We start from the raw sequence: 24,369 nt of genomic DNA, 5'->3' as shown, positions 1-24,369 counted from the left end.
TTTTTGGCACACTATGGTCTCTGTAGAGCTCTCTTCCAACACCACATTTCAAGCAACTCAGCTTTCTTCTTCTCCAGTGGTTATTCTTAGACCTGATGATCTTTTCTAGTTCCTTCATAGCTGCTATTCCGGGTCTCCATCCTCTTCTGATTTCTGGGCTGCAGTCTCCCTTTGGATGGATGACTGAACCAAGCTATAACAAATCTTCAGCAATCTCCATTTCCTCACTGGCAACAACATTTAAAGTTGTGCATTTCTTCTGTAGTCATGACTTTTGTCTTCCTAAGGTTCAACTGGAGTCCTGCTTCAGCACTTTCTTCTCTAAACTTCATCCAGAGTCATTTTGTTTCACTTTAAAACAACAACAACAACCCTGTAACATGAGATACATCTTAATAATTGAAGCTGTGGAGGTCATACCATCTACAGCAGTGACCATGTTGAGTGGGTGGGATTCAGGGGACTGTAGTCCAGAAAACTAACTTTCCTTATCTCTGCTCTCCGATAGTGTGCCGTAAGATTTGAGTAAACTCTGAGAATTGAATCAATGATTTCCTTGCTCTTAAGGTCTTAGATCCGGACCCAGATACTAGTATATAACGCAAACATTGTTCAGTAATGATTTAGCCTGCTTTTCCTTTCATTTCAGGAGAGAAAGGATTGAATCAATCAACTTGATGTTCTTTATCTCCTTTCTTTGGGTAGAACTGATTTAGAGTAAGTTAAAAAGAGGGTGGTCACTGACTCATCAAAACGAAGCTTGGGAGGCCAGCTCTTCCAATGACAGCTTGGTAAAATTACTTTTCTTTCTTTCTTTCTTTCTTTCTTTCTTTCTTTCTTTCTTTCTTTCTTTCTTTCTTTCTTTCTTTCTTTCTTTCTTTCTTTCTTTCACCGGGACCTCCTGACACAGACACAGAAGAACGTGACACCTTTATTAGACCACTCAAAATCAAATCATGAATGCAAGCTTTTGCAAAATAAAAACGCACTTCGTTGGGCGCACACCGATAACTTACAAGATGAAACGCCTCTCCTTAAGTTACTTTTATTAAGGCTGGAACGTTTGAAACATTTTGGCTGTAGGAAAAGTCGTACAAAATCTGAGAAGCCATCAAAGAATAATGTCACGAGGAAATGGGCCTGTCGGGAAGCCGAGAAGGGCCGGATTTTGCTCCTGCATTGCAGGCTCCACACCCTAGCCATTAAGACGCGGTTTTTAGCCTCTGTCGCCCTTCTCGGGGCCTGTTCCAGGTTGCAAATCCAACAATTTGCATGGCCTTCCTTCTGTTTTTGTTTTTTATTTCCCTAAGACTCCTGTAATGCCTACATTTTATCCCCCCCCCCCAGGTGTCGACACAGGCAGGGGTTTTTGATCTGCAGCTGAGAAATTTTCCTTCCTGTCACGGGAGCTTAAAAATGGCAAAAAGACAAAATAGCCCAGGCAGTAAACTCCACCTAGGCTTCATCGTTTCCAGCTTCATGCCTCTGATTTTCCCCTTGCTTGCTGGCGCTCGTGAGGGAACACGGCCGGGTGGGGTGCAGCGGAGAAGGAGGCAGGATTTACACCATTAAATAAGCACCAGCGTTTTTTGGATATTAAAACTGCCCAGATGTTTCCAGGCTACTGTGGCGGGGGGGAGGAGGGAGACCTTCTTGCCTTGCTTTGTGGAAAGGCAAACCGCTTCAGCAGGGCGTTTCCAGGTATCCTGTTCGAGGCACACAGGGCGAGATGCTAGGAAAAGTTACCAGTTTGGCCTGCGTTTCCCAGAATACCCCAGAATACGACGGCCAGGGTTCACATACCAATGTGCTATCTGTGTGGGAGGTATCATCCAGGAGAGTTTGCCAGGAGCCGATCCCTGCCTGGAGTTTGACTCACTGAATGTAGGCTTTGGTGGCAAAGTTGCACGTACAGTTCTGTTAAAGAGAGAAAAAAGTTATTTTTATGCTCCATGGCGATACTGTGGGTGTAACCCTGGCTGGGTCTCACCTTCACCCAGGGGAGGATCGGGAGCCGTGAAATCGTTCCCTTCTCCCCACGAGAGAAGGCACGGTTTCTGTGATTTCAAAGCAAAGCTGTAAAAACAACAACCGCACACTTGCAAATTGTATAAAATGGCAGGCGTTGTGGTTTTCCTGAATTTAAGGATTCCATCTTCCTGAAAAGACCATCCTAAGGAAGATGGAAGGCAGCAGGGAAAGAGGAAGGCATAATATGAGAGGGACCGTCTACCTAAAGGAAGCCACAGGGTTGCATTTGGAAAAGCTGAGCAGGGCAGTTGAGGAGAGAGAATTCCAGAGTCCGCTCATTCATGGGGTCACCATGAGTTGGGAGTTACTTGATGGCACATAACAAGCACATCATTCTCAACAACAACCCAGTTCGGTTGTGATTGCCGTATTCCTGCACCCAATAGGGCCGTGGTATCCTCAGAGAACTGTGTCCACGCTGCCCGCCACACGTGCCAAAAATTCACAGAAATCATGAATGCTGGTCTCTCTCTCCCTCTAGTGGCTGATTTCGGTAAATACACTGTGGAAATGCATATTTCTGGGGGGGTTTATTTAATATTTTCAGGCAGTGGATAAGTGAATTCACAGATACTGATCCTGCGGAGGGGGGGAATTTGTCCTACTGTACTTTGCTTAAGAAGGGGGGGATTTGTGGTGCACAGAGGGGGTTTGTACAGATTTCAGAGACCCCGGTAAGAAAGAAAACGTCCGTTTCTGGTCTCTGTCTCAGTTCTCTCGATGGGCTTGGAAATGGAGAGGTCTCACTGAGTTGAGCCAAACCAAGGAGGGGCATATCCGGTCCCTCAGCCTCCCTGTGCCCCCACAATTCTCCTCAAATGCCCCAAAACTGAGGTCAGATTTAGGCAGAGGCCCCTCCAAGATCTTGGGGGGGGGGGTTTCCCCTGGAACTTCTGGAAATTCCACCCTCCTAGCCTAAAACTCATGAAGAACGTAACCAGTCTCCTTTTTCCTTGCTGAACTGTCGCGTGCTTGCTTGAGCCAGCTCTCCCCTGCCTCCTTGATCTCTTTAGTTATCACCCTCTGTTGCATCTTCAAATGCCGCATCCCGAGAACCAAGAAGGAGATTGAGGCCCGCTACGCCAAACGCCAAGCGGCCAAGAACTACGCGGACAAGCTGGAGACGGTGCCGCCCCTCAACGAGCTCACGGAGATCCCGGGAGGTATATGTTTGTGTTTTTTTTAAATCTTCTTTCCGTGATTGCAGGAGCTGGTTGCAGGGTTTCGAATTTTGGGGTTTAATTCCTCTAGCCATGCAACAGAAGGGCAGGGATTCCCAGAGCGGAATAGCGACAAGTTCTCCCATTTAGCTAACCCCCCTTTTTAAAAAATTCATCCACTGGCCCTTACTGTCTCAATCACTCACTCCGAATAGGGAGATTAAAAAGCTATTTTCTTTGCTTACGGTCAAACAACTCAAAAATTATTCAAAGAGTTTGCAATTTCAGGAACCTCAGTGCCACGACTTCTGGCAGCCGGTGGCTCGTGGCCTGGACGTGGGGGCACCCCTCTCTGAAATTTGTGGAGGTGGGACCCCCGTTCCAGTCACAATCCCCCTCTGGCATGGGAGAAATGCAGGAAGGACGATGGCCTTCAAACCCATGCATCTCTTGCATTTGGGGTTTCTGCGGGTAAATTTATTCCGTTGTATTTAAACCACAGTTGGATCTCCATTTTGGGTGGCAGTTTCACTGCCCTCCAAACCTGTGAGAGTGGGTTTATTCCAGATATTTGGACTCCTTTTTTTAAAAAATGTGCATGAAAGGGTAAGGAGAAGAACCCGTGTCTCAAGACAGCAGGGGCTTTAACGGAGATCAGGGTCACCATCCTGCCCCCTGCGTTAAGATCTCCAGAAGAAGGCCTCCGAGAAGTGTCATCATCAAATGAGGGGAAACCTTCCACTATCTTTCTTTTTCCCCTCACCCTCCAGGTTTTCTGGCGCTCGGTTCAAACAGTCCCTCTTGGCCCGGCATTCAGCCGCCGTTTGCGATTTTTTTCTCATCTGAAGCTTTCCGATTTTGCACTTCAAAGTTTAAACGGCACATTTCAATGTTCGTTCTTAGCGGGTGGCTCTGTTTTTGGTCGCCCGCTTGCCAAGTTTTTATTCCTGCCGTATAGAAAGGACACCCCCTTGACCCTATCAATCTGTGATATGTGCTACCCCCTGGGAGCCTTAGAATCACAGAGAAGTGAAGTGGGAAGGGACCCTAAAAGGCCATCCAGCCCAACCCTGGGGCTCAAGGCAGGAATACCATCCAAACAGATCGGCCAGGTGGATGATCCCAGTTTTTTTTCCTTGAATGCCTCTAGGGTTGGAGCGCTCACCCGTTCCCGAGGTCCCGGGTTCCACTTGCAGATCCCAGCCTTGCAGATGATGTGTGGTTTGTCACTATTTTCAACAAAAATCAGTTCAGGCTACCAGCAGCTAGAAGCTTCGGGGGGCAAGGAAGGCGAAACTAGTATTTTATACTGTTAGTGGTTTAGGTCTCTGACCGAGGAGCCCAAGGTTCGGAGTTCAAATCCTTGATGGTGCCTTCTGAGAGAAGAGCCAGCCTGGGTTGCCTTGGGCCAGCAGCACCACCCCACAGCGCCCCCTAGAGGAAGAGAAGGGGCCAAGCGCTTCTGAGTCTTCTCTACCTGGAAATCCTTGAAAAAAGGGTCGCCCTAAGTCCGAATTGACAAGATGGCACCGAATATTCGTTCTTATACCAGCAAGGTGAACAGCCTACCGCTGAGGTTGTGACTCTTGAGTAGACACAAGGGGATCCCCTGAGAAATTGGTCCTAAGCCAGAAAGGATGGCCTTTTTTCATTGTTTCAGGGAAACCCCAGAATTGACAGAAGCCTGTAGAGCTGGCTCCCAAGCTTGTCAAATCTGTATAAAGACTCCATGTCCTGCTGCCTCTCTCTGATTTGGAGGAGGACAGATTCTGAAGAAGGCTGAAGGAAGGCAGCCTAGGAGTAGCAATCCCATCCTGAGATCTAGAAATGATAAAAACCTCTCTGGATTTTCGGGGAGCTCCACGCTTCTGAGGGTGTGGGTGCGTCACGGTTAGTCTAAACCCAGTGGAGATGGGTCCATTTTCATTGACGGGGGTCCCAACCCAAGAGCGGGGCATGTTATGGGGAGGGTACCTCCCAAAAGCCGACGGCTCCTGTCTGCCGCGTCCTCTCCGAGGGCGAAGCATGTGGCTAGTCCTCATCTCAGGCTCTGCTCCTTTTCCACCCTCCTCCTCCTCCTCCTTTCTCCGGCTCCCCCTCGGACTCACTGCCTCTCCTGATTCTCTTGACCCTTCCAGGCTCCACTGAAAGGCTTCCCACCCTCTCGGGCCAAGTGGAATCGCAGCCTCCCACCTGCATCTTACCGGTGGTGAAAGAGGAAGACGAAGTCACTCCGAAGGGCCACTAGGGGGCAGGCTGCGCCTACCCTTCCTGCTTCAGAGGAGATCTTCCCATTGGGGGACATCTCTGGATCTCTCCTGGTTGCCTGACTCGGTTTCCTGGCTTTTCCTCTCCTTTCGATGCAGTTTCTCTTCTCTCCTCCCATCCCCACCCCTCGGCCTTGGTGCTTTTTTCAGTGGCGGTGGTGCTTCCCTTCTAGGGTCCTCGTGGTCGGAATTCACTTCCATCACACTTTTGAAGACCACCCTCCAAGCCCCAAGCAAGCTTGGAAGGGTAACCTTGCTTGGTCCTTGGAGACCCTCACCCTCTGTGTTTCCCCTGGAGGGTGAGGGTCCCACGGGGAAACCACTCACAATCGGTGGCAACTCTTTTCTTAGGTTCAGCTGTAGGGTTTCTACCGGGGGGGGGCTGCAGGCTGGATAGATTTCCTGAAAGACAGAAGGGTCATTTTTAAAGGGAGACGGGGCTCCTGTTAGAAAGCAACCCTTTTCTGGTGTGGTCAGGTACCCCCTTTTTGCAGCCGCCTGATCTCACCCGGAGTCACATCTCCTGATTTGACATCCCCGGAACTGCGAAAAAGCACCTTTTTTTGGAGTACGCTTCCAAACATCCCCCTGGAGGCCACGATATCCGCCTCGAAACGAGTGTGTTCCCAAGGTTCGGGGAATTTGAAAAGGCCAGAGCCGTTGCTCCTCTTCCTCCTCCTGCGGAGTTCTACCCTCAGCCCTTCTCTTCGGGCCAGACTTTGGTGCATCGCTCGGCAGAACGAGCAGGAGCGGGGCCATAAAACAGCAGGGCTTTGCCGGAGCGCATTTTGATGTTCTGCACATTAAGCATCCTCCCCACTAATGTTGAAAAGCAGCTTAAAGCCCAGAGTCTAAAATGACCAGACCGCATTGCTGTGGTCTACTCTTTGTTTTTCCGCAACGCAGAGGGTGAGCCTATCCGCCTGGTAGACTGCGGTGGTTCTGGTGAGAGCCACAGCAGTCTACCAGATCGCCCGCACCATCCCTTAATTGATCCTCCTCTGGGTCCAACCAGTGTCCCCTTCCCTCTGGATTCCTGTTTCCCACATTCAACCTAGAGAAGATATCTCTGCTGTTGACCACAGCTTTCTATTGCTTGAGTAGATCTACAACGCCCCACCATGGCCACTTCCAGCCTGGATTGCACATGCTTTACTAAACCACCACCAAAGAAACCATGTAGATGGCATTGTATTCTACAATGTACAACCCCCGTATCTGTGGGGGATTGGTTCCAAGTGGTTGCTGAAAAACGTGGATGATAGAAAACGCTATTCATTGCATGGTCTCTGGCTCCCTCTAGTATCCAGTTCTGGTACCTTCATCTTTAGAAATACATATTTCTGGGATTATTCTTTTAATATTTTCAGACTGTGGATAAGTGAATCAGCAGATACAGGGAGTCCTACTGTATTCACAATCCCATTAAGATTATCTTTGGTGTGTTGTTTTACCGGTGCCTCTGGGCATCTCAGTAAAGCGCTCCTGCACATTGGTAAAAACGCCGCACCTTTCCTTAAGGCTCCGAACGCTGCCATTCACGCCACCCTAACAAGAATGGTGCTGGCATGTTTACACTATTTTATCGGGGCCCTCATGGGCCAATTAATACCCCACGACCCTTTTCTCCCAGCAAAAGCCAAAGTGAACAAACTCCTCCATTTGTGAAACAATATTTTTTTTAAATTAAAAACAAGACCCATGGGAATCACACACTTTTGTTTTAAGGGCGCTGTGTGCTTTCTGGGAGACTTCCAGGAGGTTGCTTCTCAAGAGCTTTAAAACACAAAATTTTTGGAGGGGTGGCTTTAAAAACAGAAGGAGCTGCGTCCCAGACCCTTCTTAGGCCAGCTCCCTCTGTGCAAAGGAGCCAGAATCCACTTTATGTCCAGAATCAAAATCCAGAATTTAAAAGGGTTGCAACAATAGGTGCCAAAAAATAATTTAAAAAACCATTAGGAAATCAAGGCTGCCTATATCCAGAAAGAAATCCAGAAGGAGAGGAATTCTGGAAAATGGTTTTCATGGGAATATATTGCTTTCCCCCCCCCCCCCCCCGGAAGCATCATATTTAACATTGCAGTACCAGATCTTCTCTGATAGCTGGTGGGATTAAGCTAAATAGTCTTGTGGGCTCTTACATCGCTCAGTGCAATTGGCCCTCCCAGGACTGGTGTTTCTTGACACGGAGGTTGAATTCCCAGTTGTGTGATCTGCTGTCTCCATGCCTCGCCACCCTGCTTGGGAATGGCAGAAGTCTAGAGTTTAACCCAGCCGAGAGCCTCATCTTTGGGAAGGGCTGAGCTTTCGGCTTGAAATCTGCATGAATATTGCACGTACGTGCCTGTGATATGTCGCACACCCATTAGCGAACTGCTGAACATATACCGAATAAAACCCTCTCTCTTTTTGAAGTTGCTCCAATTCTGCTCTCTAGTTTTTGACCTCTCTTTGAGGGAGACGCCTGGCTTTTGGGACAGGCGCCTCGCTAAAGTCAAGAGGCTTGGATCTTGGGGTGGAAGGAGAACTTCTCAGAACAAGCCAAGAAAGAAAGCAGACCACGAGAAAGCGTCGCCTCTCTTTCTACACACTGGGTGGAACACAATGCCTATAGAACAGGGGGGTTCCCAGCCTTGGTTTTCTAGATGTTCTTGGACTACCACTCCCTTCCCCACGAGCTGGGCTGACCAGGATTCTTGGGAGTGGTAGTTTCAAGAACATCTGGGAACCCAAGTTTGGGAACCACTGATTTAGATGCTTTGGGGTGGGGTGGGGAGCCTCTTAATTACGAGGAGGTAAATTGTGAGGGCAAGAGGAGAAGGGGATGACAGAGGATGAGATGGCTGGACAGGGTCATCGAAGCTACCAACATGACTTTGACCCAACTCCAGGAGGCAATGGAAGACAGGAGGGCCTGGCGTGCTCTGGTCCATGGGGTCACGAAGAGTCGGACACGACTCAACGACTAAACAACAACAAAAGGCTGCCATGAGATGGGGAGAGATCACTCAAATGGTGGTGGCCGGCTTACTCTGAGGAGAAGCGAGCCACAGGGGCCACAGCACACAAGAACAGTAAGGCTCCCAACATGGCGGTCATCAACACGGTGGTTGACTGAGTCAGGGGTAGACGCCCCCGTACCTTGCCAAGGGTTGAAAGAACTCGTTTCTCAGAACCAAAGAGTCGGCTTTTGCACTTCGTGACTTAGGAGATCTTCGTGAGCTCACTCGGCCGAAGGAAGCACAACGCAAGCCCCTTCTTGGGCCGTGTTAAGATTCTTCCTCCGCCGTTGAGCAAGTGAGGACATGCACCAAAAATATAGGCATAACCTGAGAGGTTCACCGTCATTCCGGGTACAGCTGCAATGTTAGGGTTGTGCCCTTTGGCGAACCCATTCCTGGAAAACCAATCAACGGCACAAATAATCTAGCATGGTTAACAAGTCGCTGCTAAGCTTTGGAACGATAACACCTACACGCCAAGCAAGGAAGGAGAGAGCCAAAGAGGGAAGACTGATTAATTTTCGTGATGTGTCCTCCTGGCTTTTGGCCCCTATGGAACTGAACGAAGACTTTCCAGCGAGTCTCTCCTTCATCCAGGCTGCTGGTGGCCTTCTGCGCACCTCCAAGCTATCCCTAGCAGAGACTCCGATTGTAAAAAATAATAAATAGTGGCTGTTCTCTCTTCCTCCCCCCCAGAACAGCTAGACGTGGTGCTCCGGGCCTGAGTCTGTGCACGTCAACTTAAAGGATGTGCATGTGTCCACAAGCGATGAGACCCCGGGGAAGAAAAACCTTAAAAGATGCTGGACCTTCTGTGTGACTCCCTTTCTGGGCCTTCCTCGGAGTGCCAGGAGCAGCCTTACCACCGAGCGCCATCAAGTAAGGGCCGTGGGCTGCTAATGTTCAGATGGGACTTTATTTCCCAGTTTATTTGCTTGAGTGGCAGCTGCCAGGAAGCCCGGATTTAGGCGGAAGATCAGGGGGGAAAAACTTCCTAACTGTTAGAGTGGTACAACAGCGGAACTCGTGACCTCAAGGGGAGGTGGTGAGCGCTCTGACGTTGGAGGGATTCAAGAGGAAATTGGACAAACTTCCGTCAGATCTGCTTTGATTTGGATTCCTGCCTTGAGCTGGGGGTTGGACTGGATGGCCTTAGAGGCCCCTTCCAAGTCCACCATTCTAGGATTCCATGATTCTGTCGCTTCAAGTCTTTACCAGCGCTTAAGCGGCCCTCCGTCAACTTCCCAGCTTCGTCTCAGAATTATCTGCATATCTAGCAACCGATGTACCTGTTCATAACCTGCAGCATTTCAGAGAGAGAGATAGGCCAGCTGCTCTTGACAAAAAAACGCTTGGGATATAGTAAACTGAGATGGTCAAATAACTAGGTATTACTTATCAATGTCCAGTGGTTTAGAATCTTTTGAAATGTTATCTTTTTTTAAAAAAACTAAGGTATAATGACCTCTCTTTTCCATCTTCATCTTACCTTGTCAAATAACACCTCACAGGGTGTTTCTTTGAAGAGCTGCCTGCAAAACCAGGAGATTACTCCTTATTTTATGGTCGCCGTTCATCTTGTCCCTCTCTAATTTAATTTAATCATCTTCGCTCTTCCAGATTATATAGAGCCAACATCACTTGGCCAACAGCACGCAGCTTTCTTTTAAGCTCTTTCCGTGATGACGACTATAAAAGAGGGCCCTAATCTGTGCTCCCAAATTGCATCCGTTTTGAGTTCCCGCTTTTGAAAATCCCCCCACGCCTTAAACTTTTCCACAAGACATCTCTGGCCAATGTTGAAGTTGAGGGACCAGCCCTATCTGTCATCCCTCCCTTCCCGGACTCCGTTTGTCATAATTTGCTTCAGAACACACTGCAAACCATCCAGATCTGGGGGGGGGGGGGGGGGGATTTCTGGTTGGGAAGTTGTGAGAGTTTTCTTCAAAAAACCTAACGTGTTTTTTGCTCCATAAGACGCACCAATTTTTTAGGAGAAGAAAACAGGAAAATATAATCTGTTTTCTTCGCTCCATAAGACGCACAGACTTTCCACCCCCCTGTTTTGTGGGGAAAAAGTGCATCTTATGATGTGAAAAATAAGGTAAATTCCCCAAACTCAGAGATTTGCAAACATGCCAGTGTTGCCATTACATGTCATCCGTTTGTCTCCAAACTATGGGCAGGTTTACCTTCAGAAAAGACTGAGCCACTCTTTAAAAATTTGAAAGATTGTCCTAAAGAAGAAGGACAGGATCTGTTCTTGTTCCTCTCAGGGTGCGGGACACGTAATAACGGGCTTGATCTACAGGAAGCCAAGTTTGGGCTGAATATCAGAAAAAACTTCTCAACTGTTAGAGCAGTACGGCAGTGGAACCAATAACCTCAAAAAGTGGTGAGCGCTCCAACGGTGGAGGCGTTCAAGAGAAAACTGGACCACAATCTGTCAGATCTGCTTTGGCTTGGATTCCTGCCTTGAGCCAGAGGGTTGGACTGGATGACCTTAGAAGGCCTTTCCACTCCAGTATTCTGGGATTCTATGACCCTATGGCCTCCAAAATATCTCGTCCTCAACAGCCCTATGTAGCTGTTGTAAACCCAAAGCCTGGGTTTTCTTGGGTGTATGACCCAACTCCATAGGAGATGGGGTCACTCCATTTCATATTTGGTCTTAAACAGATCTCCCTAGAAGTTGCCACTTTATACGACCTCATGGTAGGACCAGCCCTGGTGGGCTTGGCTTCTCATGCTACCATCTTGCAGTGACCTAATGTTGATAGTAAGATGCAGGACTACGTAGCCCTCTAGATGCAGTGGGATTCATCTCCCATCAGCACCAGCTACCATGATGGGAGTTGTATTCCACCAACCTCTGGAAGGCCAAAGCTTCTGCACACTTTCTTGATTGTTTGTCTTCTTCAACGAGATGGGATGCTGCTTCACATTGATGGGTTCCTTCCTTCCTTCCTACCTACCTTCTCTTTTCCTTCCTTCCTTCCTTTCTTCCTTCCTTCCTTCCCTCCTTCCTTCCTTCTCTCTTCCTTCCTTCCTTCCTTCCTTCTTTCTCTTCCTTCCTTCCTTCCTTCCTTCCATCCATCCATCCATCCATCCATCCATCCATCATCTCCTTCCTTCCTTCCTTCCTTCCTTCCTTCCTTCCTTCCTTCCTTCCTTCCTTCCTTCCTTCCTTCCTTCCTTCCTTCCTTCTCTTTTCCTTCCTTCCTTCCTTCCTTCCTTCTCTTTTCCTTCCTTCCTTCCTTCCTTCCTTCCTTCCTTCCTTCCTTCCTTCCTTCCTTCCTTCCTTCCTTCCTTCCTTCTCTTTTCCTTCCTTCCTTCCTTCCTTCCTTCCTTCCTTCCTTCCTTCCTTCCTTCCTTCTCTTTTCCTTCCTTCCTTCTTTCTCTTCCTTCCTTCCTTCCTTCCTTCCTTCCTTCCTTCCTTCCTTCCTTCCTTCCTTCCTTCCTTCCTTCTCTTTTCCTTCCTTCCTTCCTTCCTTCCTTCCTTCCTTCCTTCTCTTTTCCTTCCTTCCTTCCTTCCTTCCTCCTCTTTTTATCCATCCATCTTTCCTTCCTTCCTTCCTTCCTTCCTTCCTTCCTTCCTTCCTTCCTTCCTTCCTTCCTTCCTTCCTTCCTTCCTTCCTTCCTTCCTTCCTTCCTTCCTTCTCTTTTCTTTTCCTTCCTTCCTTCCTTCCTCCTCTTTTTATCCATCCATCCATCCATCCATCCATCCATCCATCCATCCATCCATCCATCCATCTTTCCTTCCTTCCTTCCTTCCTTCCTTCCTTCCTTCCTTCCTTCCTTCCTTCCTTCCTTCCTTCCTTCCTTCCTTCCAGGGAATGGTTTCTCACTCATCCTCTTTCTTGTTCATCTGCCCCTCCAGCTCAAGGAGAAAAGAAAGAAGAGGAGGTCCCGACCGTGTCCGGAAAAGTGGACGCCGCAAAGAAGAAAGGCCCGAAGCCAAAGAAGGAAGGCGAGAAAGAGGAAAAGGGAGGGAAAGAGGCCCCCCAGAAGGAAGGCAAAGAAGAGGCCAGAAAGAAGCCGGGGGAGAAGAAAGGGACGGAAAAGCAGCCGGAAGGGAAGAAGAAGGGAGAAGAGGAAGGTGGGGGCAAAGAGAACCCTAAAAGCAGCACCAGGGGAGGGGGTGGGAAACCGGGGGGCAGGAATCCCGGCAGGAGCCCCGGGGGGAACCCCGCTGCCCGCAAGAACCCAGGGGGGAGCCCCAGGCCCTCCACCAGGAAGCCTCCTCCTCCGAAGAAGTAAGCGGGGAGTCGGGTCAGCATCGCCCCATCTTCCGGGGCAGTAGAAGGGAGAGAAGAACGAGGATCAAGCAGGCGTGATGGACGGCGGCCTTTGGACCGTTCCTTGTCGATTTCCTCTTTTGTGAACCGTTGCCGTGAGCTTCCCGTCGTAAGACCAAAGAGGCTTCTTTTCTCTGGCCTTAACAAGAAAACGTTTCGTTTTTCGTACGGACGGTGGTCGCTGGAACCCCCCTCGAGCTGGCGCGGCAGCCGGCGATCCGGTAAACCCTTCTCCCTGGCCGTCCTCAGGCATGACTTCCTATGGGTACATTGAGGGGACAGCACTTTGCACATGCCCAGAGGTGCTTCCTCCCTGTCCGTGGCTCATCTTTTCTTCAGCAACGGTTTGCCTGGTGGATTCTGGGGATCCTAACCGTTGAGATTTTCCCCTCTTGGTCCAGCACAGAAGTGTGGAGTCTGAATGCAACGAATAAGTTGTGTCCAGCTATTCAGCTACTCAGGGATAAGATGGTACTCTTCTAGTACTGTATATATAACAGTAATGTACATTTGACAAACATAATATCTAGGCCTATAAAACTTAATTCATTAATCAATATATTTCTCTCTAGAAGTTTCTGGTTAAAGAATGATAGCTATTAACAGTTAAGACACACACACCCCCAAGCACCTCACAGATACTGAAAAACACAGATTATAGAGAATGCTATTATAATATTGATTGATTGATTGATTGATTGATTGATTGATTGATTGATTGATTGATTGATTGATTGATTGATTGATTGATGACTCCCTCTAGTGTCTGGTTATGGCAATGACAGCATGGAAATACAGTTCTTAGAGCAGTGGTCCCCAACCTTGGGCCTCCAGATGTTCTTGGACTACAACTCCCAGAAGCCTTCACCACTACCTCTGCTAGCCAGGATTTCTGGGAGTTGAAGTCCAAGAACATCTGGAGGCCCAAGGTTGGGGACCACTGTCTTAGAGAACGCTCTACACATCATGTGGTTTCTGGTTCCCTCTAGCTGCCACTTCTGGTAACTTCCCATATATTTCTGGGATTTTTCTTTTATTTTTTTTTAACATTTTCAGACCATGGATAAGTGAACCAGTGCATACTGATCCTGTGGACAAAAGAATCCTACCATATTCTATCTACTGATTTCTTTAATTTTCTGGAAAAATATATATATTTTAATGCAAGTACTTATAAAGACGTAAATGGCAATCATCACTTTATGTAGGAAGTTGATATTCTATATATCTATGGTATGTGAAAACTGTGTTTGAGGTCATTTGTACAAGAATATACATATTGCAACCAACTGAAAATACATCTTGGAAGGGGGATTCCTACACCATTTATTTTATATGGCCCGACTGCCTCCGCTCAGATGATGCTGACAAGACTGGAGGTGTACATATTGTTCACAAGCAAAGACTTTCTTATCTTTGCTTTGGAACTTTTTCTGTCATGTTACGTCTTATCTGTTCAATGCAGATGGAACAAATAAGAAGTCAAGTAAAACACCTCCAACTGATGAAGCCAGATTTCTTTCATGAATCAGAACCTGGTTGCATCCCATTGTCATGCTGCTCTAACAATTAGGAAGTTTTTCCTGATATTCAACCGAAATCTGGCTTCTTGTAATCTGAGCCCATTGTTGCTTGTCCTGCACTCAGGGATGATCAAGAAACAGATCCTGCCCCTCCTCTGTAAGAAGACTGAGGGGAGATAGGAGAGCATTTTTCAAATACTTGAAAAGTAGTCCTACAGAAGAGGGGCAGGATCTGTTGTTGATCATCCCACAGTTCAGGACAGGTAATAATGGGGTCAAACTGCAGGGAGCCAGATTTCAGCTGAATATCGGGAAAAACATCTCAACTGTTAGAGCAGTACAACAATGGAACCAATGACCTCAGCTGGAGGCCTTCAAAAGAAACCTAGGCATCCATCCATCAGATCTGCTTTGATTTGGATTTGTGCATTGAGCCAGGGTTGGACAAAACGGCTTGATAGGACTCTTCTAACTCCACGATTCTATGATTCTAAAATTCTCTGTCTATAAACAGTTGGCAAATAATTACCAAAATCTGATTCAGTAGCCCTACTCTAGCATGATTTAGTATGCCAAGCAACGGGATTTTGTCCGTTATTTGCAAACTGTTTGGTGACTGAGAATGAGATGCAACCCGGCTATATCGACTTTTACCCCCATCCTGGTGGGCATCAGCCAGCCGTACCTAAATCAGCCCGTGAGAGAACAGCTGGATTGAGAACTGCAACGACTAAGCAGAATCTTCCTCCCTTTTTACCATTCACGCAACTGGCTGTTGCCTCAACCGTTGTGCTTTTCTAACCCGTCCACTGGTGGGCGTTTGGACCATCAAAAAAACCCCATCCTTTGACATAGCATGATCTCCAGAGCATCAGAATGTTGCTTTTGGGTTACCTGGGGGCTGGATGGGGAATAATCCCCTGGGAGATTCCGGGAGTCATAGTCCAAAGACAGAACCTCCTGTTGTATTCTGGAAGTTATTGAGAAGCCGCTGGAAAGTGGAGACCACGCAATGTTGCCCAGGGGATAGCATGTCTTGCTTTTCCAAGCAGGACCCTCACCATTTTCTCTTGGACTTGAATGCAAAATAACGCCCCCTTGTTTTGCTCTCACTTGGACGGCATCTTTTCATATTGTATAGAAAGTTTCTAGTTCCAGCTTTGCGTGATTGTCTGCATTTGGGGTGAACGAGCCCCTCTATAGGAGACTTGGGAAGAATAAAGACTCCGTTGGCCTCCATTCTTTCTCCGCCTGCACAAGGACAATAACCGCCCACCAGCCAGCCCTGGGAGCTCTAAATAAAGCAGGAAGGACGGCCTATCCATTCTCCGGTTGCCGTGGCTACCTATTGAACCGAAGATATTTCATGGAATCGTTCTGCCCTTCGAGCGAAGACCGGGTGAATGGCCCAAAAATAGAAACAAAGCTGTAGAAGGACATTTTACATTGCAATATAGCAGGACAACCCCCACCCACCCACCCCGGTTTATTCAGGGGATCAGTTCAAGCCCCCCCCCCCCCAGGGATGCTGAAAAACATGGATTATAGTTCCAAATAGAGTAGTCCTAGAACGAGCTGGAATTTTTAGCAAGTATACCTTACCGAAGCAGCGACGTCTACGTTGGCTTGGGCATGTCGTGAAAATGGCTGAGGGTGGGATTCCAAAAGATCTCCTCTATGGAGAATGAGTGCAGGGAAATTGCCCCAGAGGGAGACCACAGCTGCGATACAAGGACGTCTGCAAGCGGGATCTGAAGGCCTTAGGAATGGACCTCCACAGATGGGAAACTTTGACCTCTGAGTGTTCAGCCTGGAGGCAGATGGTGCATCACAGCCTCTCCCAATTTGAAGAGACCCTTGTCCAGCAGGCCGAGGCAAAGAAGCAGTCACAAAAGCAGCAAAACCAGGGAACTGGACAAGGGACAGATTGGATTTGTCTTCAGTGTGGAAGGGATTGTGTCTATCTCGAATTGGCCTCTTCAGCCACACCAGACAGTGTTCCAAGTCCTCCATACAGAGCACGTGACCATAGTCTCTTGAGACTGAAGGATGCCTAATCTAAAGAAGCAAACACTATTATAATAGCGAACACTGTACAAAGCATGGTCTCTGGATCTCAGTATTGGCCCGTTCTGGTAGAACTTAGTTGTTAGAAATGCATCTTTTCAGAAACGTTTCTTTTAATTTTTAAAACGTTTTTTCACACTGTGGTAAGCGAATCCGCGATACTGACCCCAGGGACAGGGGAGTCCTGCTTTAAATGTTTTTGGCTTGGCCTGCATTTTGACTTTAGAAACCAGATCCCCTGCTGCTAGGAATCAGGGAGAATCTCATTTGGAAACAGTTTTCAGATGAGCTTATAAAAAAAAATTACGATTTCTTTATTCAAGATGAAATTCATTGGAGAGTTTTTCTCTTTTTTAAAAAAAAGGATGTAAGGGAAACTAAAAGTGAAATTTTGCAGTCTTGTTTGTAGAGAGGGACTGGGCAAAATTAATTTTGCCCTGAGTTTTCTTTTTTAAAAAAGGAGGAGTTCCCTGTATTTTTCCAAATTTTCCACTGGTGTTCTCTCACTTAAAATAAGTATAGAAAAAGGACTGTTAGGGGGGAGTGTACATAAAAGTATGTATATTTAAATTAAAAAACCCCACAACCTTAAAAGGCATTGGCCAGAATCCTGCGTGTCTGTAATGTTTGTGTAATTTGTCATGGCTACTTATGGTTCACTGATGACGCACCGAAGTTGCAGTTACATGGTCAAATATGGCAGGATTTGCTCCGCCTGCAAAAAGGTTAAATTTGATATATTGCAATAGGACCCTGTATTCCCAGGATCATTATCTGTAGTTTTACTTATCCGTGATCTGAAGATATTAAAAATATTAAAAGACAAAACTATAAATGCATATTTTTATGATGCATTTGCCAGAACTGGCCACTAGAGGGATCCAAAGACCATGCTAAGTATTCTTGTTCTTGAAGAATACATAGCATGGCCTCTGGTTCTCTCTAGTGGCCAGTTTGGGTAATGCATGGTGAAAATAAATCTGAATTTTTAAATTCTACATGCTATGTATAGAATCATCGTAGGGTTGGAAGGGGATCTTGGAAGTCTTCTAATCCAACCCCATGCCTACGGCAGGAGACCTCATACCATCCTAGACAGCTGGCTGTCCAATCTTTTCTTGAAAACTTCCAGCGATGGGGCACCCACCGCATCGGGAGGCAAGCTATTCCACTGCTTCATTATTCTCACTATCAGGAAATTCCTCCTAATAGCATTCATTATTATCCATGCTTTTCAGCATCTGCGGAGTGGGGGGGACTTGGAACCAATCCCCCATTCTTATGGGGGTCCTACAGTATTCAATATCTGCATGGTGTTTAAGGAAGACTCAATTTAAGGAAGACTCTGTCCAGAGACCTTTGGGAAGTGTGGGTGGAATATAAGTTAAATAAATAAAATAAACGAATGCCTGCTCCACTGGCTTTTCTACTCTACCTTCAGGGGTCTGGATTCGATTCTTATTTCCCCCCCCCCTGAAGACAGATGGGGGCATGTATCTAGGTGGTGTGTTCACTGATGTAAGTACTTAGGGTGTGCTTCTCAGAACATTGAGAGCGCGCCCGCCCACCCTAATTCCTTCCTCCGTGCCCTCCGATGCTTTTATATGGTTTTTCTTTCAATTCATAGTCACTCGAGTTCTAAGAAAAATTGTGCTTCTGAAGTGTGCGCTTTAAAAACATTTCTTGAGGTAATTTTATACGGCTGTTGAGAGGCAGAACAGGTCTAGATTGCAGGACAAAATCACAATAGGATCACTGGCCAGAAAAAAAGTATTTTGAATCTGCTTAAGAAAAAATAAAGTATTTTTTAATTTAGGCTTTAACATATATTGTCACATTATTAATATATTCTAGGGCTGCTGGTCTTTCAAAAAGTGCTAACACTGAGCTTTACTGTGTGTATATAGCAGTAAGAGCTTCCCAGTGTGGTGTTCTGTAGTGGATAGAGTGATGGGCTACAACTCTGGAGACGAGTGTTTGAGTCCCCGCACAGCCATGGAAAATCACTGGGGGAGTGGAGCAGGTAAAAACACTCCTTAAAGGTCTCACGTGCCTTGAAAGCCATATTAGGGTTGCTATAAGTCGGTTCTGACTTGACGGCAGAGAACAGACACCCACACACCCAAAATGCCAAAGAGTGGTGGAAAAACAGGAATTAAATGGGATTAAATAGAAATTATACTGCTGTTATCAGCTATGAAGCTTTTCATTAATATAATGCTGAAGTCTTCTGCCTGCACAAACCCACATAAAAATAGCAGGGTGAAATGAAAGATGTTTGGAATGCTCCTGTAACCAAGGAACTTTGCAGCTAACCATAAAAGAAAGGGAGAGGCAGGACCAGAGGAAGGAAGGAAGGAAGGAAGGAAGGAAGGAAGGAAGGAAGGAAGGAAGGAAGGAAGGAAGGAAGGAAGGAAGGAAGGAAGGAAGGAAGGAAGGAAGGAAGGAAGGAAGGAAGGAAGGAAGGAAGGAAGGAAGGAAGGTGTCTGAGTGGGATTGTGGGTCACATTGCAAACAATATGAATTGGAAACTCGTGCATATATGTGCAATTCAAAATGTAATGCAGGTTGCAAATTAAATCGCACCCAAGTTGAATCCTTCTGATTCAGCTTTCCAGTGTAGTCATGGCCTCAGTCACCTGCTTGGTCATGTGTTCTATTGCACTGCTGAGATGCACCCCAAATCCTCACCATCTAGCCAGAATTAGTCACAGAAAGTTACACAAATTTACTTGAACACCAACAAGATTCCAGCCATTGCAATATATATATAAGGCAAAACTGTGTACAACTGCGAATACATTAGGAGAAATGAGCACAAAGATACATGACTAGCTTTCATGCAAACTATAAACAGAACAATCCTTAAGAGTTTGGAGTAAACCTTAAGAAATGAGAGCAGGAGACAACATGACAATGACTGAGTGCAATTTCCTTTTCATAGCCTGAGAAAGCTACTTTTCTTCATCGTAAAGAGCTGGTTCTTCTCTGCCAGGGTAAAAATGTTGATTGCCTTCGGATGGCTCCTGAGCTCTCAGATACATCTTGAAGGACGCAATGTTGCGTTGTCTCTTCCTGGGGCAAGAGGCTGCTCTGTTTCTGCCCAGTCTCGGTGCCCTTCAACCTTTCTTGGAAAAGGTGATGGAAAATCCAAGCCGAGCATAAGCTCCCTTGTGCTCTTTTGGAATGTTGTTCAATAGCATGGGTCTCAGGCCGGACAATGGCCATCGATGCTTTGTCTTGACTCCTCGCAATTACTGGTGCAGGTGGTGACAGGCTGTGGAGGTTGCTTCCTAATGGCTTGGTGCATTCACAAGGAAAGCCAGAAGAACAGGTTCAGTCCCATTGCATCTTTCCGTAGTGCTGGAAAAGCCCCAAACTGTTCTGAAACCCTAAAGTGCCACTTCTGTTCACTGTAGACAATTTATACTAGGGAGGTTCTAGAGAAAAGTGTGCAAATGAAGTGGAGCAGGGATATTTGTAATACTATGGGCTCAGGTTACAGAAAGCCAGATTTCGGTCGAATATCTGGAGAAACTTCCCAACTGTTAGAGCAGTACGACGACGGAACCAGTGACCTGAAGAGCTGGTGAGTGCTCCAACACTGGAGGCATTCGAGAAAAAATTCGACAACCACCTGTCAAGCCTGTTTTGATCTGGATTCCTGCCTTGAGCAAGGGGTCAGACTTGATGGCCTTGCAGGCCCCCTTCCAACTCAACTATTCTATGATACTACGAGTGAGAAAGATCTTGGAATTGTCATAGATCACAAACTGAACATGAGCCAATAGCACGAGGCTAGCTTTCTGGGACTTGCAAGATTCATAGGTGATTGGAGGAATGATTTGGGATAGCTCCTTTTACAGCAGTGATTCCCCACCTTGGGGATCCCCAGATGTTCTTGGACTTAAAACTCCCAGAAGCCTTCACCACGAGCCGTGCCGGCCAGGATCCCTGGGAGTTGCAGTCCTAGAACATCTGGGGACTACAAATCGGCATGACCTCGGAACCAGTGGTTCAGGCTGGTTTGTTTGTTTGTTTTTCAGCCCAATCCGTCTTTGGTGCTTGCCAGTCCCACCTCCTCTGGCAGGCGCCTTGGAGAACAAACTGGCATGAAACTGGTTCTACTGGTGACCCAGGATCGGGAGCCATTGTTCTAGACAGCCGAAAGGGTGTTGTGGTGACCACTCAAGAAAGTTCTTCGGTCACCTTTCTGTATTTGGGCTCCGTCTCCCAGAATTCTGCCTGGGGAGATTCTGGATAAATTCTAGGCAGGGAAGTCCAAAAAGGAGACAAAACGTGGAAGTCTTGTACCTGTTACTCCAGCAGAGAATTCTCGGTCCCTCCCCACGGTCTGGAGCCACCGCCTGTCCCCCTATTCCTTACGACACAGCCACAACCGTTTGAATAGCATTTAACTGTGTAGTGTAGTCCCACTAGGCCGAACTGCCTTGTTTTGCAAACAGGAACAGCCATTGGCAAGCTGTGGGGGTAGCATTCCAATCTGGAGAACACCGTGTACAACTGCGAGGGAAAGTGGCCGTTGCTCCTCTGAAAACAGACGCACACCTACGCAATGTTCCGGGAATGTTTTAAAATAGAACAAAGCCAAACCTCAAAAAAGCAGAAGACACCCCTTTATGAGCATCCCATTACATGGCCTTCAATCATTATCATCATCAGTAATATGTTCTCGGTTCGAAATGCTGTCTTCCTGCCTGAGTGTAGGATCAGCCATCGCTTTTGAACATTTATGTGCAGTTTAGAAAAGAGTAAATGTTCATGTGTTTCTAGCTTGCAAAGACCGGCTGCCGTTCAAAAATAGATGTGCGTGGATGAGAACACAAATGTTTGTCTATTATGGATTTTACTTGTATTGCGTTCATTCAACAGTATCAGAAAACTTAATTTCAGAATAGCTCTTCTCCGGTGAGGGAACCAAAATGTTGATCTTCATCCTGAAATCTGAAATCCTTCATGCTGAGATTTAAATTCATAGAATAGAATCCCAGAATGATGGAGATGGAAGGGGCCCGTAAGGCCATCCAGTCCAACCCCCTGGCTCAAGGCAGATCTGACAGATGACTATCCCATTTTCTCTTGAACGCCTCCAGGGTTGCAGCCCTCACTGCCTCCCCCTGAGGTCATGGGTTCTGTTGTCGTACTGCTCTAACAGTTGGGAACTTTATTCAGCAATGGTTCTAATTACCAAGACGAGGATATGGAGGTACATGGTTGGTTTGATATTCTCCATGATACTCAGGTGATTACTGTAGATAGATAGATAGATAGATAGATAGATAGATAGATAGATAGATAGATAGATAGATAGATAGATAGATAGATAGATAGGTAGGTAGGTAGGTAGGTAGGCAGGCAGGCAGGCAGGCAGGCAGGCAGGCAGGCAGGCAGGCAGGCAGGCAGGCAGGCAGGCAGGCAGGCAGGCAGACAGACAGACAGACAGACAGATAGATAGATAGAGCTCAGAAGTTTCCCTTATTTGTAACCTGTTCGTGTGGGCCAGTAAAGTGTTTCGAATACTTTTTGTAACTTAGGATGCAGCCCGTCCAGTCCCAGAGAGCCAGACCTATTTAATTTCACGAAGTTAATTCCCCAATCGGCTTCCTCTGGATTGTGAAGGAGCGCCACCCCGACCCTTCGACAGCCCTGCTGTTCGTGTCCATTTTGCACACGGTTGCCCCCTGGGAAAAGACGGGGCCAACCCAGGAGCCCAAACAGCGCTTTTATTTTCTCTGTCCCTCGTTAACATTCCGCCCTCTGTCCCAAAGCGGAGCGCCGGCCGTTTCCTTCCTTTTTCATCCATACCTGGGGCAGAGGGGGGGGGGAACCTTTGCCATTCTTGGCACCCGGCCCAAGCTTCTGCTCATTCTGAAACGTAGCTTTCCTGGCGTGCCACCCCTTCGGTGTCCGAGCCTCTGGCCTGGCAACGGGTCCTTTCTCCATTTTCTTATATGGGCAATTTTTAAACTGTGTTTATCAAATCCTTGGGAAGCTTTGCGCTCAGCCACACTGGCTTTTTTAGGTACGCTTTTTGGAGGAGGACGGGATTTCTCAGCCATCCACCTGGAGGACTTCAGCTTGGGAAAAGCTGCCCTAGACTAGAATCTTTTTTCACACTGCAATTTTTGCAGCCAACCCTCTAGAGCAGTGGTTCCCACCCTTGGGTCACTCAGGTGTCCTTGGACTGCAACTCCCAGAAGCCTTGGCCAGCATGTCGGTGATGGAGACTTCTGGGAATTACAGTCCAGGAATGCCTGGGTGACCCAGGGTTGGAAGTTGCCGAGTTCTGAATTTCTGGTTTAAAAAAAATCCCTTGTGCTATGCAGTAGAAGTGTAGAGACTCACAAAAGAGAATAACTTTAAGTCCCCCTTGATTCCAGACCTTTCTCATTGACTGCCACTGAAACCTTCAATAATTCACTCTGAGACTTTTGTAAGAGAAAGAATAAAAAATGTTTCATTACTCACAGTTGTGAACAGATCCACAGCAGACTCACAAACAGATACTGACTCTACAGAGGCAAAGAGAGGCAGGGCTCTCTTTGAATTCAGAGGTGGGAGGAAATGATTGGCTTGCTGCTTTCAATTTCTCATCCCCTTTCAATTCCCCAATATCATTAAGCGGACCGCTTAGCCACTTCATAATATTGGGAAATTAAAAAGTTTCTCTGCTCCTCCGTGGCTAACGAGAGGAGGGAAGCAAGCATTTGCCGGGGGGCGGCGTTTAAGACTATCCAAAGCTGACTGGGTAGCTCAGTAGTTTAGGTGGGAGAAGAGCCAGCCTGTTGTTATTATCATGTTTTTTTCCGTAAATAAGACGCCCCCATGTATAAGATCCCCCCCCAGTTTTAACCCAACATTAAGAAATCTAAGTGGGGGAAGGGGAGAGGAAAACAGGGATCAAAGCCCTGCAGGATCACTTTGATCCCTGCTTTCCCCTCCACTTGTTTTTTTCTCTATCCTCAGCTTACTTCCATGCATAAAACACCCCTCAATTTTTAGTCTAAAGATTTTAGACAAAAGTGTAGTCTTATACATGGATAAATATGGTATATATATTAATGCAGCGCTGCTGTGCCGTATCTGTTTAAAAAATGAAAGCTTCCTCCCAGAAGGAGGAGGAGACCAGACATAGCAAAAAATGGCTTTTCCCCTTTAAAGGTAGGTGGGCCAAAAAGGGTAACTTGAGATGATGTGGATGCTAGGATTGCACCCAATGGTTTACTGCACCTCTACTCAACCTTAAGCAACCTGATGGAGCTGGATCCACCCCTCTCCAATTCAGCCATCCGGACAAGCCCCGAATCTGCCTTCTTATGTGTTCTCTCATGCTATTCGTGCACCGCTACCTCTGGAAAAACGTGGAGAGGTACAAGTATTTGTGTTCTTCTTTTCATCCCCATCCCCACTCCCAGAACTGGTCAGTGGTTGGAAAGGCCATCAAATCCCGGATCCAAAGAAGCCGAGGTTTAAGCTTAAGAGTCTAAATGTCATGAGAGAATGAGTGAAACTGACCAGCATATAGAGACCCTGAGCAACGGAGAAACCAGCAAAGACTGGAAAGGATAGAAAAGAAAGCAACTGACAAACGATGGCAATCTGGATGTGATAAGTCTTCCTAACCCTGACTGGCTGGCCCCCCACGGCTATTCCCATCAGAAATGGACCAAAATGCTCTGAGCGGTATGCTCTCGCTATGTATTCATTCATCATCAGAAAGCCATCAGCACAAGGACACCTTTACTCCATAACGCTCGCCTCTACCAAACAGGGAGTGTTTTGTGCGGCCCCAAATGCCATAGTAGCCCATAACTCCGAAAAACGGTTGAAACAGAATGATTGGCTATACATCACAGACACATGCTACATTCAACCTGAGCTCTCTTTTATAAGTATGCGTGTGTGCACATGTGCATTTCATTCATAAAGTCACTCTTTCAGTACATTAGAAATTAATGCTCATTTTATTCATTCTTCCTGGTTTCTTCCTTCCCTATCCG

The 24,369-nt window shown here is 46.9% G+C and overlaps 1 protein-coding gene across 2 annotated transcripts in view; it reads left to right on the top strand.

Annotated features, from left to right (window-relative positions):
• The window catches only part of TMIE (transmembrane inner ear), a 29,050-nt gene extending 15,735 nt beyond the window's left edge, over window positions 1-13,315 (top strand). The window contains exons 3-4 of one of the 2 annotated variants that reach the window (XM_020804951.3): window positions 3,045-3,194; window positions 12,341-13,315. In XM_020804951.3, coding sequence (XP_020660610.3) covers window positions 3,045-3,194; window positions 12,341-12,720 — 530 coding nt within the window. In that variant the 3' untranslated portion in view covers window positions 12,721-13,315. Of the gene's footprint in view, window positions 1-3,044; window positions 3,195-5,329; window positions 7,883-12,340 lie in introns of those variants that run through there. The other variant, XM_020804952.3, reaches the window with a different exon arrangement.
• The last annotated feature ends 11,054 nt before the right edge of the window (window positions 13,316-24,369 follow it).

This window comes from Pogona vitticeps, chromosome 6 (assembly GCF_051106095.1).
Source record: "Pogona vitticeps strain Pit_001003342236 chromosome 6, PviZW2.1, whole genome shotgun sequence".
Taxonomy (NCBI): domain Eukaryota; kingdom Metazoa; phylum Chordata; class Lepidosauria; order Squamata; family Agamidae; genus Pogona; species Pogona vitticeps.
The sequence above is the reverse complement of the archived record's forward strand: the minus strand, read 5'-3'. Positions and strand labels throughout refer to the sequence as shown.